Source organism: Austrofundulus limnaeus, unplaced genomic scaffold, assembly GCF_001266775.1.
Source record: "Austrofundulus limnaeus strain Quisiro unplaced genomic scaffold, Austrofundulus_limnaeus-1.0 Scaffold55, whole genome shotgun sequence".
Classification (NCBI taxonomy): domain Eukaryota; kingdom Metazoa; phylum Chordata; class Actinopteri; order Cyprinodontiformes; family Rivulidae; genus Austrofundulus; species Austrofundulus limnaeus.
In genome coordinates, this window is record NW_013952457.1 from 926,495 (window position 1) to 941,884 (window position 15,390).

Genomic DNA, 15,390 nt, shown 5'->3' on the forward strand with positions numbered 1-15,390 from the left:
ATATATATATGATAGACACACACACAAAGAAACTAAAGTCACAATCAATCAGATCATCAGTTACCAGCAGCTGCAGACCTCTGTGCTACCATTTCCGTAGTTAATTTTACACTTACTAAAAGGTTTTGACAAAATTACGCCATTTTCGAGCTTACAAAAACAAATAAACATTTAATATAACATCTAAGTACCTGTTTTAAGTAAAGAGCTTAAAACCTTTTTAGCAAAAAAAAATAAAACGTTTAGCTAATGTAGCCTGTTAGCATCATGAAAGAAAAATGGAGAAAAAGAAAAAGAAGCTATTTACAACATATAATGTCTGAATACTCCGTGTTCTCCACCGTCAGATTATGATATACATGCCTATTAAAATACAATGTTTAATTTGCAATAGACAAATAAATCTCTTACCATTTTTCAGCTTGAAGGGAGAAGGCTAAAGACGGAAGTAGCTACTTCTGCAATTTCCGCAAACACACCGGAAATAGAAAAAAAAGAGGTTTAGAAAAAAAAATTGAGGTTGATGTGTGAAACCTCTCCTGTTCTATCAAGTTCAAAATATTAATACTAACAGTAGGTCCGGTTAGAAGTGTTTATCCTATTTGCAGGATTAAGTGTAGAGTCTAAAAATGGACAAACTAGGAAAAAAAAAGACTTGCTTGGTGTGCACTCAAAATTATAATTTGAGCTAAATTATGTAACTCAAATACAAAAACACTTGAATTTTAGTCCCCCTTAAAACTCAATGTCCTCCACACTAGGGTTCAGATTCTCAAGAAGTTAACCTCCTCCTGAGACACTCTGCACCCTAATGTGCAGATAACATATTTTATAAATGCATAGAGGATACACTTCAGTAAGTTTAATACTGATTTCCTTAATAGGTAGCTGTGAAAAAGAAAGTCGTCCTAAATTTCATCAGAAGGTGATTCCTTAATTCTCGTATTACTATACTTATCAAATAACCTACAAATGACAAGATTATAACAAATCTTCTGAAAATCTGCTGGCTTTTGGTTATGGTGCCAAACCCAGGATTTTCCCACATTAAAATAATTCTAGAGACATCAATGCTTGGAGCAAAGCAATCTCGTGGGGTAAAAATGAACTCTGAATTAGATGGAGTTCAACCTTTGAGGGGGTTGAACATTAAAAAATGCATGATTTTAAAATCTAGGATACTAATATTGAAAACTAACAAAGTTTAGCCAAGTATTTTTCAACCCTGGTCCTCAAGGCACGCCGCCCTGCATGTTTCCCTGCTTCAACACAGCTGATTTCAATTGGTAACTGATTGCAGTTCAACAAAAGCCTGTTAATCATCGGAATCAGGTGTGAAAACAGGGAAACCTCTAAAACATGCAGGACTAACCTGAACAGCTTGCATTTGTTTAATTTGCAAACTTTTTGAATTTTTAAAAAGTCTTTGGAATTACATCCACAAAAACACCATCAACTAATTTTGGCTTTGCAATAATGAGGCTGTATGGATATCTACAAATTAAAAACAAAAATAGTGCTAAACTATTGATATATTCAAGAATTTTATTATTTGACATTCAAATTTTCTTTTACAACATTATTGGCATTGTAGTAATGCTTTCTGTAAGGAAAACAAAGAGTAATACAAGAGCAAATGGTTGAATATTTTCTTTAAATGGAAAGAAGTAACAGATTTTTTTTAATTCAGTTCTTTACCATCTATACACCGTGATACACAATTCATTAAAAATTTTTAAGTACTTAGCCAACCTGAGCTACAAGCGGATAGATAGAACAGCAACAACAGAGACATGACAGAAGACAAGTGTACGCAGTGTTGGTGACGCGTATGGTTTAGCACTGAGATGTCTGAGGAGGACATAACATACAGCAGTAAGAGTAGCAGTACAAGAAATGTTGCATTAAAGGCAAACTTTATATATCAACAAATTAACATTTTACACGGTGACTGCCTTATCAGCTTTTATTTAACACAGTAACATATGTTCCAGCAGTGTGTGAGGCAGTTTTAAATCCTAATCCTGAAGTGAAAAGGCAATACAATCACCAGATTGTTGTAATGATTCTCAGGAGATACTTGAAAGAGGGGAAAAAGCAAGTAGAAATCTATAGCTTAACATAAAGGCATAATAGGAGATGTTGCCCAAAAATCACTCGCCCCTCTTTAACATTTAAAGGCAAAAACAAATCAAAAGTGCAAATAAACATGTTTCAGATTGGCTTGGAAATAACAGCCAAATAAAACATATGTTGTTCTATGGATTATTTCTAAGAGGACAAAAGAAAACAAACAGAAAGCAGGGGATTAGATATTTGAGATGAGGTTTCTTGAGATAAGCTAATATCGTCTCACAATACAGAGCATCAGCCAGTCCATCCAGAGTTCCCAATCGCACTCTTTGAACATGGCTCCATCTTGCCCTCTCAGTGTGAGTCATGCCTGACAAATATAGTGCAGGACAGGAGTTCGATTGCTAACAAGTCATTGGATACAAGGTCAGGAGGGTTGTTTCTCTTCTTTTCTGTGATCTTACACCACTGGATTTGTCATCATTTTAAGTAAGTGGTCTAGTGTGTTAATTTGGGTAATAAATGGTGGTGGTGGTGGTGGTGGGGGACATACATCCATGTGCAGCGTGTCAATGGAATGAGCAGTGTGAGAGGAAGACCAGAAGGGAAGTCGTTTCCCTGGGAGCGAGGGTGATGTTGATGGAACAAGGTGATGACAGGGCGTTTCAGAAAAAGCTGAGGGAGAAGATGGTCCAAGGTTGGCTCTCAGCAGCTGCAGCTTTCTGGAGAAGGTCTAGCTCTGTCGTTCCCGCCCAGCTTTATGGGCTCTGGGAACTCATTATACAGCTCCACCTCTGTCTCCTGCGAGGCATCAAGAAGAAACAGTACATGTAAGAAAAGCTCCACCATTCTTGTTTTACAAATGCACAGATGATCTCCACTGTCTTCTTTCATTTTAAGCATGTGTAAGTCACCTGTTTGAGGGCGTTGCGTGCAATTGTCTGGAATGCTTGTTCTACGTTGATGGCTTCTTTGGCGCTGGTCTCGAAGTAGGGGATGTTGTTTTTACTCTGACACCAAGCCTGAGCTCTTTTAGTCGTCACCTAATTGCAAAACGAAGGGTATTATTTGTCAATAAAACTTTTGATGGTTTCTTGTGATAGTGAATAATGTGCAACAAAATGTTGGTAAAATTATGAATTATAATAAAAAGCAACATCAAACAAAGAGCAGAATAGACAGATGCATTTCTTTAAATTGTCCCTGCTGTGTGAAGGTTTTATGCAGGTATAGTGAGCAACATTGCATAATATATTGATGATCCACCAGACAATATTAAATCACAGACTAATCAAGGTTTGCTGGCGTGAACGGGGTTCCAAAAAGTTTCAAAATTTGAAATTCCAAATGTTTTTAGACTTACCGGTAAATTTCTTCAAATTTTCTGTGTTTGACATTCAGGTAAAAACATATGTAGAGTAAATTAGAAATCCATTCTGATTCTAAACATGTTAATTATTTGGTAAATATTTGTCAGAGGGCTGTAGTTCAACAATAGAGGCAGATTACAGATTAATTAGAACTATAAAGAGGATTCGTGACAAAGTTATAACCTTTTGTATTCCTGTCTTTTTTACGACATCAATGTAATCAACAAAGAATCAAACTATAAAGCTTATTCAACATCACAGCAGTCAGGCTGTATCATTTTCTTTTTTTTCCGTACCTATTCATAGGAAATACTAAAAACTAATACTTTGCTTTTCCATATGATTTAAGGCAGCATAGAAACCATAGTAGTTATTACAGGAAGTGATTCCTGTCTACAGATAAATCTTGTGCAAACAATTTTTGTAACAAACTAATTGTTTGCAAGTTAAACTTGAACAACTTTTTTTTATTTTGACCATTATTAAAGTATCTTCTAATTTTAAGCCATATGCTGACAGGAGCAACAAACATTTACCTGCACAAGAATGTAAGCTATGCACTTTAACTACTACAGATAAAAAAAATGCTTGCACTGATTCTTGTAATCTCAYCGAGCGCACTTGCATTCCTTACAGAGCGGTTGAATCCTATCAACTTTTACTTAAATAGATCATTTCGGAACACACATCACTTATAGCAGAATGTTTTAAGCAGACTATGAAGAGCTACAGCAGATTCTGAATACATTTTCTACACTACAGTTTTTAAATCAGGGTTAATGGACCCAGTCTCTGACTCAGGAACCTGATAATAACCTGTCTATTCTCCAAGTCGATCTTGTTGCCCAGCACCACGAAGGGGAAGTGCTCGGGGTCTCGAGGGCTGGCCTGGATTAGAAACTCATCCCTCCAGCTGTCGAGTGTCTTGAAGGTATTGGGTGCAGTCACATCAAACACCAACACACAGCAGTCTGCTCCACGGTAGAACGCCACACCCAAAGACTGAAACCTCTCTTGGCCAGCTGTGTCCCAGATCTTAAAGATACAAGAAAGAACTAAGTTAATACAGCAGACAATACAGAACAATGATATCAAACTCAGAATTCACAGGGGAAAAAAAATACAATAAAACAAAAACAAATTTAATGTATTCCCAAAGTTTGAGTTGCAAACGTACCTGCATTGTAACAAGCCGGTCGTCCACCATTACCTCCTTGGTCAGGAAATCTGCTCCTATTGTTGCTTTGTACTGGTTACTAAACTTTTTGTTCACATACTGGTTCATTAGGGAGGTTTTTCCAACACTGAAGAAACAAAAAGTTGGGAGATAACAACTGAAAAATAAGAATACACTGGATAATAACAAGGGATACAATGCTTTGACAAACGAATCAGGAGTAAATGACAAATTGCTTGTCTTTATCTACACTGCATTTTTCACACTTTTAAGCTGTCTTTGTTAAGTTTTATCAAACATAACAACAGAAGGTTAACACAAACATGACCAATATACAATACTCATACACTCAAAGGAATGAAATTTGAATGAAATTTTTTATGGGGCCAAAATATTTTTTGGGGCCAGAATAAAGTCATTCTGTAATTTGTTGTAAGTTCATGCACCATGTTGKTTTTGTTTTTTGAGCAAGGGGATGTTCAAGCACGGCTCATTTTATACACCAGTAAAAAACACATATCTTGAATTTGGAAAAAAAAATCTTATTTTATTTATCACTAAAAAGGGTTCAGTGAATGTGCATATGAAACCGGTGGGTTCGGTGCCTCAAAAGAGTTTAAGAACCACTAGTCTAAGGGCTCTGTCACACTACAACATTTAAGACAATATGCTGACTCTTGTGATTATTCTCATATCAGCAATATGTTTGGTCTAAAAATTAGCATTACAGTATGTTTAGGTCCATAAGAGGCTTCCAGTATATTTTCTTTAAATTCCATCTTCAGCTTAGACACCTTTAGTGTTTGACAAACCTTTCATAAGTTGTCAAAAGTTGTTAAAAACATTTTAATGTGACAAGGCCTTAACTGCGCCTCTAAATAAAAAGCACTGATTAAAAAAATGTACATAAACATCTTAATTTGTTGATAGTATTCTCTGCTTGGAAACAGCCTATGGCAACTCCACCTAACAAGGAAGTAACTCAGAGAATGCACAACAACAGCAACAAAATCTAGTTGAAAGAAAAGAAAGCCACGATAATCCCAAACTATTTCTTAGAACAGAACTAGTTAGCTAGTTTTGACATGAAAAAATTAAAAAAAAAAAAAAAACATGATCCCATGTAGTGACTCACCCAGAGTCTCCAAGAATGATGACTTTCAAGAGCACTTTCTTCCTGGAGGTCATTTTTCCACAGCTGGAGACACAAAAAGTAAAAACATGTCACAAACAAGAATTTTTTTTGTTTGTTTGTTAACATTTATTCAAACGTGGTCTATAAAAACAGTACAAATAAGTGTTGACTTTTCAGGCACCTATGCTACTAATTTCAGTCATGTGCTTCGTAAGTTGTTGAGAAAATCACGAGGAATCTCTCACACACAAAGAAGTTACTTCTTCTATGAGTCAACTTTTTGTCAATATTGCTATCACCAATATGACAGTCTGCTAACAAACATGCTCTGCTCTACWCTATCAAACATAACAGACTGCCTCTAGACTCCATGTCAACCTTACATTTCCCAACTAAAACTTACTTATAGCAGTCAGTTGTACAAACCCGTGATAGTACATGACGCAAAAATGTTAACTATGCAGTAGGCTTATTAGATAACGTTAAAACTTAACTTGGTCAAATGAGGCAAAGTTGGTATTTTTGTGTTTAAACATAGCCCTGTTCATCCAACATAAACAGTGGATGGAATGGTGGTGATACACGAGTTAAATTTATCATTTTAGCCAGGAAGTTTGATACAGAATGAAAGTAAAGTAGTACAGTTTTGGGCAACCCTGTACAAGAAAAAAAAAACATTACATATACTGGAGCTTTTTTGTGAAGCTAGTACAAAAAAATAAGATTAGATTTAAATAAATAAAAAGCAATAAAATATACAATACAGGATATGCCATTTCAGTACCCTAATATTTCCTTATGATTAAAGATAATACACATTTTTTCAGGTTATCTTACAAACTTTCACCAAAGGAGGTTTTTAGCAGCCTCTGACCGCTGGACAGAAACTGAAGTTTTTAGTGATTAAAACTTAGAAAYGCTGTTTTGTCCATCAAATTCATGCCCTGGGCTTTTTAGATTTCTCTCTAAACTGTTTTTTACACAAGCAGATAACACAGTCTAATGGTTTTATGGTAGCCTGTTTTATTTCTTTACATGTTTATACAAAATTAATCTCCATTGTATTGCTTAGAAAAACTTTGCATCCGTGTGTACAATATAAGGACTGATAAAATTACATGTACATCTTGTACAAAGACATTTGTTTAAGCATTTATATCATTCTGAATGTATTCATTAGAACAACTTTGTAGTTGGGGGGGGGGGTACTAAAACACAATGATATGCTGAACAATTTTAAACAGAAACCTTGACCACATCCCATGAAACAAGTACGACACTCGAATGACAACGATACCATGAAGCACAGATTAGCTGACAGAGGTAGGAATAGAAGCAGCAGCAGCTAACTAAACTCTAGGTGTGTTCAGACTGTTGTCACATGATTACCGAGAGAACTAAGATTGTCAGGTATTTTTCCTCTGACACACACTAGAAAAATGGACACTGGTTTTTAAATGTCAAACGTGGGAACCTTAACAAAATTTGGACACATCTAACAAAACTGACATGATTTCAATGTAACTTAAACAACAACAAATGGCAGATTTGTAGGTTTCTGATATTTGTGGTTGTAGTTTGTGGTTGTTTATTGTAATTTGGCACAATGTTTAAATTGATTTATAATGGTATAAATCTGTACAAATGTTTTGGTTTAAATAAACCAAACTTTTTTTCTGCTTTAGCAAGACAATATCTTTGTTCATTCAACCACTCAGCCATAGCTCAGTGTTTTTAATACAGTGAAACTGCACTTGTGATTGTTACTCATGAATTTATATTGAGAAGTGTGTGTTCACACTGCCACGTTTTATACTTGAACACATCCAAGACAAGAACAGCTAAACCTGAACGTCAACGTGGATTACMAAAACACACACAGGCAAACGCTAAACTCAACACAGACTTGGTAGCAGAGTTCAGATGCTTCACACAGATTCCCTCTTGAGTTGAGTCAGTTTTTAAAGTTCCCGGTTGGTTAGTTTGGAATTCAGAGAYAGAAGCTCCAGCAGTTTTTAAAACGATAGAAACACAAACGATAAAAGAAAGTGATAGCATCACACTGTAACTGCATCAGCTCAACAAAAACCTTTGTGTTTGAATAGCACTAGATTCCATCTTGTATTATTTCCACATCAGAGGGTTTGCAACAACAGAATTATTTTAATTCACGTCTAAAAACTTGTAAATCAAACAAACATTATACTTTTATTGCGATCCATTTCCATCCTTTTCGTTTACCTTGTGTGAATGCTAAACTTTATTTCTAAAGAAACTTTAGATGGAGCAACTGATATAATCATAATAAAAGATAAGGCCAAACACCTATTGCTGATAGCAAAGGGTTAGTCAAGTTGCAGCAAAAGTGTGGTGATCAAAGGTGGGTCCATCAATACAAATCAAAGTGACATAACAAACTTGCAACATTTTTAATGAGCAAAAGTGACAGAAAAATTATAAAAGAAAGTAAAACGATAATCTACAAAACGACTGAGTCACAAGCGAAACTAAAAGCATTTTTCTTTTCTTAAATCACAGGATACTTCGTCTGTCTGAAAACAGAGACGTGACACTTCCCAGCTGATTGTCAACGATAATGTGTCAAAAGTCGACTCTTGTAAACATTAAAAATTGATCTTATTTTTGAGTAAGGTTCAAAAATCATTCTAAAAATATTTACAACCCCTTATGACCGTCCCAGTTTCTCTAGATGCATGATGTAAAATGACACTATTCTGAGAATAATGATGATCCACTGTTAGCTGAGGAAAATAAGCTTTCTTCTCTTTTGTCATGTGTTACGTTCGGTTACTCGGTTCTCCTTCCTTGTTGGAGTCGACCCAAACTAAGGAGCCAAAGGCAGGCCTTTTTTTTTTAAACCAAGCAGCTTCTCGAAAAATACACTGCATCACCATCATTGAAAGTGTAGCGTCAGGATAAACCGGACCCCGAGCATTAGTCGAGAAGTAAACCACATAAACAAAGCAYTACTGTTTAAACACTTACTTTTAGATTGAACCTCACGAAAAAGAGGCGACTTCTTCACCGTGACGGAGCCGGGAGCTAACTAGCTGTTATTGTTCACGGAAGCTAGTTGCGTTAGCTAGTTAGCTCGCAAGAGCTTAACTCGTTGGGTTAGATTTTTACTGAACAATGCCTCGATTCGGACTTTAACAAAGAAAATAAGGCTTCCCGTAGTGTGACCAACAAGAAGAGAAACTGCGTCTTACGTATGACGAGGCAATTTATCAATAAATTGTTTAGAAATTTGGCACTATGCTAAAGAGCTAGCCTGTCTGCTTGCTGGCCAGTCAGCTAACTGCCTTCCGTTCTGTCTTCCCCTTTCACTTCCTTCTCCAAAACAACGTCTGCGTCTTACGTCACACGCAGCCCATTTTCATTGGCTGAAAAAAACAAAGTGAAATCAAGCCTTTTGTTAAAATATAAGTGCGCATGTCCAAGAATACTTTAAAAATTTCTGTTTCTTACCTCGTTTTTTCATAAAAAAAGTTAAAAATCGGATTCCGCGTGTTTCACTGCAGTGATTTACTCTCAAAACTGATCATCTACCAGTAGAGGTCAGTGTCAACTAATTTTGTCAGACCTCGTAGCTCAGTAAAGCCATCTGATATGTTATGAGAAGACACTTAAAAGCACAAAAAACATAAATGTAAGTGGCCTTTTGCATTGCGTTTTGATTGTAAACCAATTTCTACGTATTTCTACAACAGATAAAAACAATTCAATTCAAATTCAAAAATACTTTATTAATCCCAGAGGGAAATTAGGTGTTGTTGTAACTCATTTAACTAAAGAGATATTTAGTGATGTTTTTGAAGATGCAGCCATACAACTTTGTTTTTAACAGTTTTAGGATCATTGTGAGGACTTATGAGAAACTTGTTTCAATACATTTTGCCGATGGAAAAACAGAATTGAATGAAATGTTACATAAATTTATTCACAGAGGTTTCTTTTTTGCAAATTCTGTGAATAACTTTGAATGTATCTTCAATTTGGTCTACTTAGATTTTGAAACTAAGAATAGAAATTTACATAAAGCTTTCATTAACCATGCACTTGAAGAAAAAAAACTGTGTTAATTATTAACTGTACTACTAGTGATTGAAGTCTGAAGATTTCCTGCTCAGTTTTCATGTCCCCATGTTTGTCCTCCTGCTTACTGGGAGTGTGCCTCTGCAGAATCAATGACTGGGATGACTGGTGTTTGGAGAGAAATTCCTGCCTTTTTGCACCTATTGAATTTGGAGTCTTTGCAGCTGCCTTGGAATTCAGTTTGTACAGACAAACGCTGCAGCTCTAAAGTCAGGTGAGCGAGGAAAATGTTCACAGGAGGGAAAAGCCAAATGCTCCAAGTTTCTGCTGGATTTTCACCTTGGTGACCAAAGGTGGGAGGTGGACAAAGTCAGTACTGAACACACTGATGATTAATTAGATGTATAGGTCTATAAAATCTGAGTTAAATTATGTCACACTCTTTTAAATTAAAGTCAAAATGTATGTGTGCAAGGATGCATCTCTGTGTGGGTGTGTGGGAGTGTAAGTTAAGGAGATGAGATGGTGTGTGTGTGTTGGGGGTGGGTGCATTGGTCTGTGTCAGACAGCAAAGAGCATTTATCTAGGAATCCAAGGCAATGTTACCTCACTAAAACGGAACGAGCAGGACCAAGAACGAGGAGAGAGATGATCTGAGAAAATATATAAAGAAGGAAGAAAACTGGATGGAGAGGTGAACAACACAAACATCTAAACAAAAGGGACAAACTGGGAAGTATTTTTTCACCTGAAAGGCAACTTTAAACCTTTTTTTTTCTTTTTCGTTTTTCTTTTTTTTTCAGTGAATTATCATCAAAGCATTTAGCCTTAATTAGCCATTTTTGAAACATAGCTTTTTTTCCCTATGATTCCTCTAAACTTTCTCAGCATGCTTCCTCTGCTGTCTCTGTATGTGGGAGCGCTGCTGTCCTCAGATGCGTCTCCAGTCTGCTTACATCCACCTTGCAAGGACAGATTAGTGGCGGCTGCACCCGTCTCACCAGCAACCAGAGCAGCAGCAGTAAGTATAGTGGCCTGTRAGGGTCAAACTGGGACAAGTGCATGCAGTCTGGGAGGTTTAGTTCCAACCATCTCAGATGTTCCTCTGAGGATGGAGCTCAGAAAAGACTTCTCCCGGGTTCAGAGTGCATCCTGAGCTCAAAAACTGGGAAAAATCAGGTTTATTGTTTGCACTTTTTACATCTTCTATTGTCATTTTAAGAGAAATAACATAATGCATTAGTTACTCAGCTTTATACGATTGCCCACTGACGGTAAAGGCAAGCCAAAGCAGATCGTTTTTTTTATGTGCCAGTGAGAGTAAGCAGCAGGATATCAAGGCACAGACACTAAACTTGGCATCCACCCCATACAGACATGGAGCTATTAATGTCAGCAATCAAAGCAGGGATACATTTAGGTCTGCTTTTTTTAAAACAATCTCGTCATATGGTTGTGCTGAGCTCATGCAGCGACAGGTGTGAGGGACAGGACCACAATGGGTGATGTAAGTGTGAGAGACAGAAAATGGAGCAAAGAATTTTGGGATTAACCAACTCTCAAACTGAAGGAATATTTTCAATGAAGGCTCTTTTTAATCAACTTTCTGAATACARATACAGAACATTTGATAAGCAATCTGACAAAAGAGTCTTATTTTGATATTTCCTCTAATGTTAAGTGATACTTAATGTGCACAATTGTCCTCAGGAAATATAGATGATCTTATGCTATGGCTGTGGCCATACAAGTCCAAATAATGTGCAAACATGACAGTTTGCAGAGCATAGTGCACAGACTAGGTTTTTAAAATTATAGTTGTAACACTTTAAGCATAATCATGTTTCACAAATGTGTGTGTTTTTTATTATATTTTTTTAATGAGAGGATTTACATTTGTTGAATTGAATCCAAGTTGTACAAAAATGATTYACTGTTTATTTTTTGGTCTTTTAGATAAGAGTTAGTAAATCTKTAACACAACCCAACTCTTCTCTTTTCTCACCAACTCCTGCAAAAACTCTTGTTAATTTTGACAGTTAAATGTCCCATATGTTGTGACTTATTCTAACTCATTTATGTCTCTGTAGGAATCAATTTTTTCATCTAATAAATTGGTTTTAAATTGACAGTCCAAGTYTATCAGTGATAGAAGTACATTTACATTGACTTCACTTTTGGATTTTATTTAAGATGTTGTTTTCCCCTCTATGGTTTATGGTTCTAAAGTCTGTAATGTAACCAACCTGTTAATAACTTGTTTGCACTGTTTTACAGACTGAAGGTATCAAAGAACGCTTGATTCAGCTGCAGCGCTGCATGCGTTCTCTCCAGGAATCAGGGGCTGCCAGGAGTCACGAGGGCCAGGAGAGCAACTCTCTTGGGGCCATCCTGGCATTAATGGCAGCTGTGCTGACAGAGTGTGACCTCCACTGTCACAGCCAAACACTTGGAGCGATGGTCAAGCGACTGGGTGAGTTTAACACATTTATAACCATCACCTCTGCAGCACACAGAATGAACAAAAAGCACGCACAGCAATGCCAGGGCAGTCACTCCCCCACACATAGTAAACAGAAGTCTGCAAAGTGTTGGTGAGCGGATAGGAATTTGACTGCATTGGCACAAACGGAGTATAAAAAAACACAGCTTGAAATTTGAAGAAGTGTCTATTTTACAGCCCTTTTGGGAACAGCTTAAAATAATCTGAGTCTCGTTGATAATCGAATCTCTTTGGGTTTGACAGAGAATGCTGCAGTGGGAAGAGAGGGTGAAAGAGATCTGCTGCTTTTCCTCAAGAGCATCACCCAATATCCACCCACAGGTGGGACCAGTGAGTGTAGTCAAATGAACCGTGGCTAATCATTGATTTGAATGAAAATYATCCCATGCGTGGCTTTCAGTTACCCCCACCGAGAGATTACATCCTCAGGACTGTGCGGAGATTTACAGGCTTGGGATCAAAGAGAATGGGATCTATACAATCCAGCCTGATCTCCATGGGCCAGCATTGGAGGTAGTGTTTCACATTTAGCTCGGCCACAAAACACACGGCCTTCCTCCCTGTTTACTCTTCATCTCGTGGTGATCTGAAAGCTATCTGTGGAAAATGAAGGCTTTATCAGATCAGCGTTTTTTTGTTTTGGCTCAGGCTAAATGTGACATGGAGACAGCAGGTGGCGGCTGGACGGTAATCCAGAATCGGCAGGATGGCTCAGTGGACTTCAACAAGACGTGGCAGGAATACCGGGAAGGCTTTGGCAACTTGCAGGGAGAGCACTGGTTTGGTAATGCGGCGCTGCACGCCCTCACCTCCACCAGACAACACCAGCTTCGCATCGAGCTGGAGGACTGGTACCAACAGAAACGCCAGGCTACCTACAACAACTTCAAAGTGGCCTCAGAGGCACAGAGGTGACAGACAAGTACATTTGATGATCGTGATCTTTTAAAGTATGGCTCTATGAAAAGATCACAAACAATTACCAGTTATAAATAGCTCTTGAATAGTTTGGAGAAATAGAGTTTAATTTTGACTAGCAGATAAGCCAAACATAACCATGACTAAAGTGAATCCCTTTTATACTTGTTTCYCCATTGCCCATAAGGATCAACACTGATTTTATATCATCATGTGGATAGAATCATTTATGGATAACATCTGCATTAACTAAGCTAAGTAAATCATTTAAGTAAGTAATTTTGTACCACCTAATGAATGTCACCAGCTTTATAACAATGTTGTATTGATTTGTTTGGCTGACAATACAATGTTTCTCGATATCACAAAGTCTGTCATGATACAACTTTGATTCAGTTCAGTTCACAAGTCTTCAGTTGATACGATGCAATAAATGATACAATGTTGGAGCACTGCAATATCATATGCCCATCCAACACAAATGATTGTGTTAGATGGGCACGTGATATCGATCCACATCTGCAGTGGTGGATATGGGCTAATTTAAAAAGTTGCACAAGTTCTAAAGCGCTTGCATTCAATAAAACTTAGCTGAAGCTAATTATAAAGCGCAAAATTGACTCCAAGTTTATCATAGTGTATTCCAGTGATAACATGAGCCACTTGCGTAATTCTGCCAACTGGAGGCACATCATTTTATTTTTTACAGTTTGTCATAATGCCGCAGTTTGGGGAGGTGATTTGTTGAAACAGACTTTTGGCTCATGGTGATAATAAAGCAGTGTGATTGTTAGTTCTGCGGCTTCTTGGTCATTTTCTTATGTTTATGGTATAGGGCTTCGGTAAGACAGCATGCCATAAATTATCGGGCACATGATGATGATATGGATCAATGCTTTGGTTTTGCTTTGTAATTGAGTCATTATTCATTTAATTGACGTATCATTAAGAATCGATGTACTGTATTGTTACACCCCCACTTAAAAAACAAATGTACCACTTCTTGCAGATATCGCCTGACAGCCCGTGAGTACTCCGGTGATGCCGGCAATGCTTTGAGTTACAGTAAGCACTACAACCACGATGGCAGAGCTTTCAGCACTGCAGACAGAGACAATGACCAGTATGTCTCTGGAAACTGCGGTCAGTACTACGGTGCCGGCTGGTGGTTTGACGCGTGCCTCGCGTCCAACCTGAATGGACGATATTACCGCGGACGTTACACCGGCGTGACCAACGGGATCTACTGGGGCACGTGGTACATCCTGACAGATGGACGAACTGGAGAGCGCTACTCCTTCAAAAGGGTGGAGATGAAGATAAGACCCCAAAGTTTTGTGGGAACAAACTAAGGCTAAGAACAATTCCCAGTGGGAAACTTACACTCACATCAGATGTATAGAGATGCTTTTTACTCTATAGATGTTTTAGTCTCTGTCTGTTTAACTCTTTGAACATTTTGTGTTACACATCATGGAGGTGGTAGCTAAATGATTAAAGTAAAAACAGCATGACCTTTTCCAGCAAGTTCTTATTCATAAGATAAATAGGCAGTGAAATGACTGAATTCAAAGATTGCAATGAAATTCCCAATCCTTAGTGCATATTTAAATGAACTCTCTGCAATGCTTTAACTAAGAAGAATGAAAAGTGACCCCACATTATATTGTACCATTCATGAGACAGAGACTCGATGAGAATATAAAAGATACATTTTTCTGCAAAACCACAGACAGCTATGTTCCTGTCTCCTTCCGCAGTGGATCCAAAGCTCACAGTTTGACTCTAAATGGAACCTTGGCCAGTTTTATCCTCACCAAACCAACACTTTCCCACACCCAATCCCTGGCACTCTGATGCAGATCGTTACAAGCTTTTCTCAGTCGTTTTACTTCAAAACAGTCCTTCCACCCACCTAGATCAGTTCACACACACACACACACACACACACACACACACACACACACACNCTTCCGCCCCATCTCGTCAGTAACTGACGTGACGGGGGTACCCTGCGCGTCAAAATCGGACGTAGAGGGAACCTTGCCAAAGCGTCACTATGTGACGACTTGGGAGTGAGAATGGGTTGATATATACAGTGTATTTGTCTGATTGTTACTTCACTATAGATAAACTGAGAATGTGTTTTTTTTCCCAA

The 15,390-nt window shown here is 37.6% G+C and overlaps 3 protein-coding genes across 5 annotated transcripts in view; 1 reads left to right on the forward strand and 2 right to left on the reverse strand.

Moving 5' to 3' along the window:
* Positions 1-458, reverse strand: part of arpc4 (actin related protein 2/3 complex, subunit 4) — a 6,067-nt gene extending 5,609 nt beyond the window's left edge. Inside the window, exon 1 of the mRNA XM_014009073.1 lies at positions 412-458. Within this exon, the coding sequence (XP_013864527.1) occupies positions 412-414 (3 nt within the window). The 5' untranslated portion in view covers positions 415-458. The remainder of the gene's footprint in view (positions 1-411) is intronic.
* A 1,069-nt stretch (positions 459-1,527) lies between these two features.
* On the reverse strand, positions 1,528-9,096 carry LOC106518008 (ras-related protein Rab-7a). The gene is made up of 6 exons (XM_014009074.1): positions 8,762-9,096; positions 5,756-5,818; positions 4,621-4,747; positions 4,260-4,478; positions 2,988-3,116; positions 1,528-2,874 (listed from the first exon to the last, which is right to left on the reverse strand). Exons 2-6 carry the CDS (start codon positions 5,806-5,808, stop codon positions 2,779-2,781), a joined length of 624 nt encoding a protein of 207 aa, XP_013864528.1. The 5' UTR covers positions 5,809-5,818; positions 8,762-9,096; the 3' UTR covers positions 1,528-2,778.
* A 1,212-nt stretch (positions 9,097-10,308) lies between these two features.
* si:ch211-157b11.8 (fibroleukin) lies at positions 10,309-14,746 on the forward strand. Of its 3 annotated transcripts, XM_014009076.1 has the most exons (7): positions 10,309-10,505; positions 10,700-10,832; positions 12,089-12,284; positions 12,558-12,635; positions 12,715-12,827; positions 12,963-13,225; positions 14,242-14,746. In XM_014009076.1, the coding sequence occupies exons 1-7, from the start codon at positions 10,498-10,500 to the stop codon at positions 14,582-14,584; spliced, it is 1,134 nt and encodes a 377-aa protein (XP_013864530.1). In that variant the 5' UTR covers positions 10,309-10,497; the 3' UTR covers positions 14,585-14,746. The 3 variants fall into 3 exon arrangements, with proteins under 3 accessions (XP_013864530.1, XP_013864529.1, XP_013864531.1); XM_014009075.1 differs by having other exon boundaries at positions 10,309-10,832; XM_014009077.1 differs by lacking the exon at positions 10,700-10,832.
* The last annotated feature ends 644 nt before the right edge of the window (positions 14,747-15,390 follow it).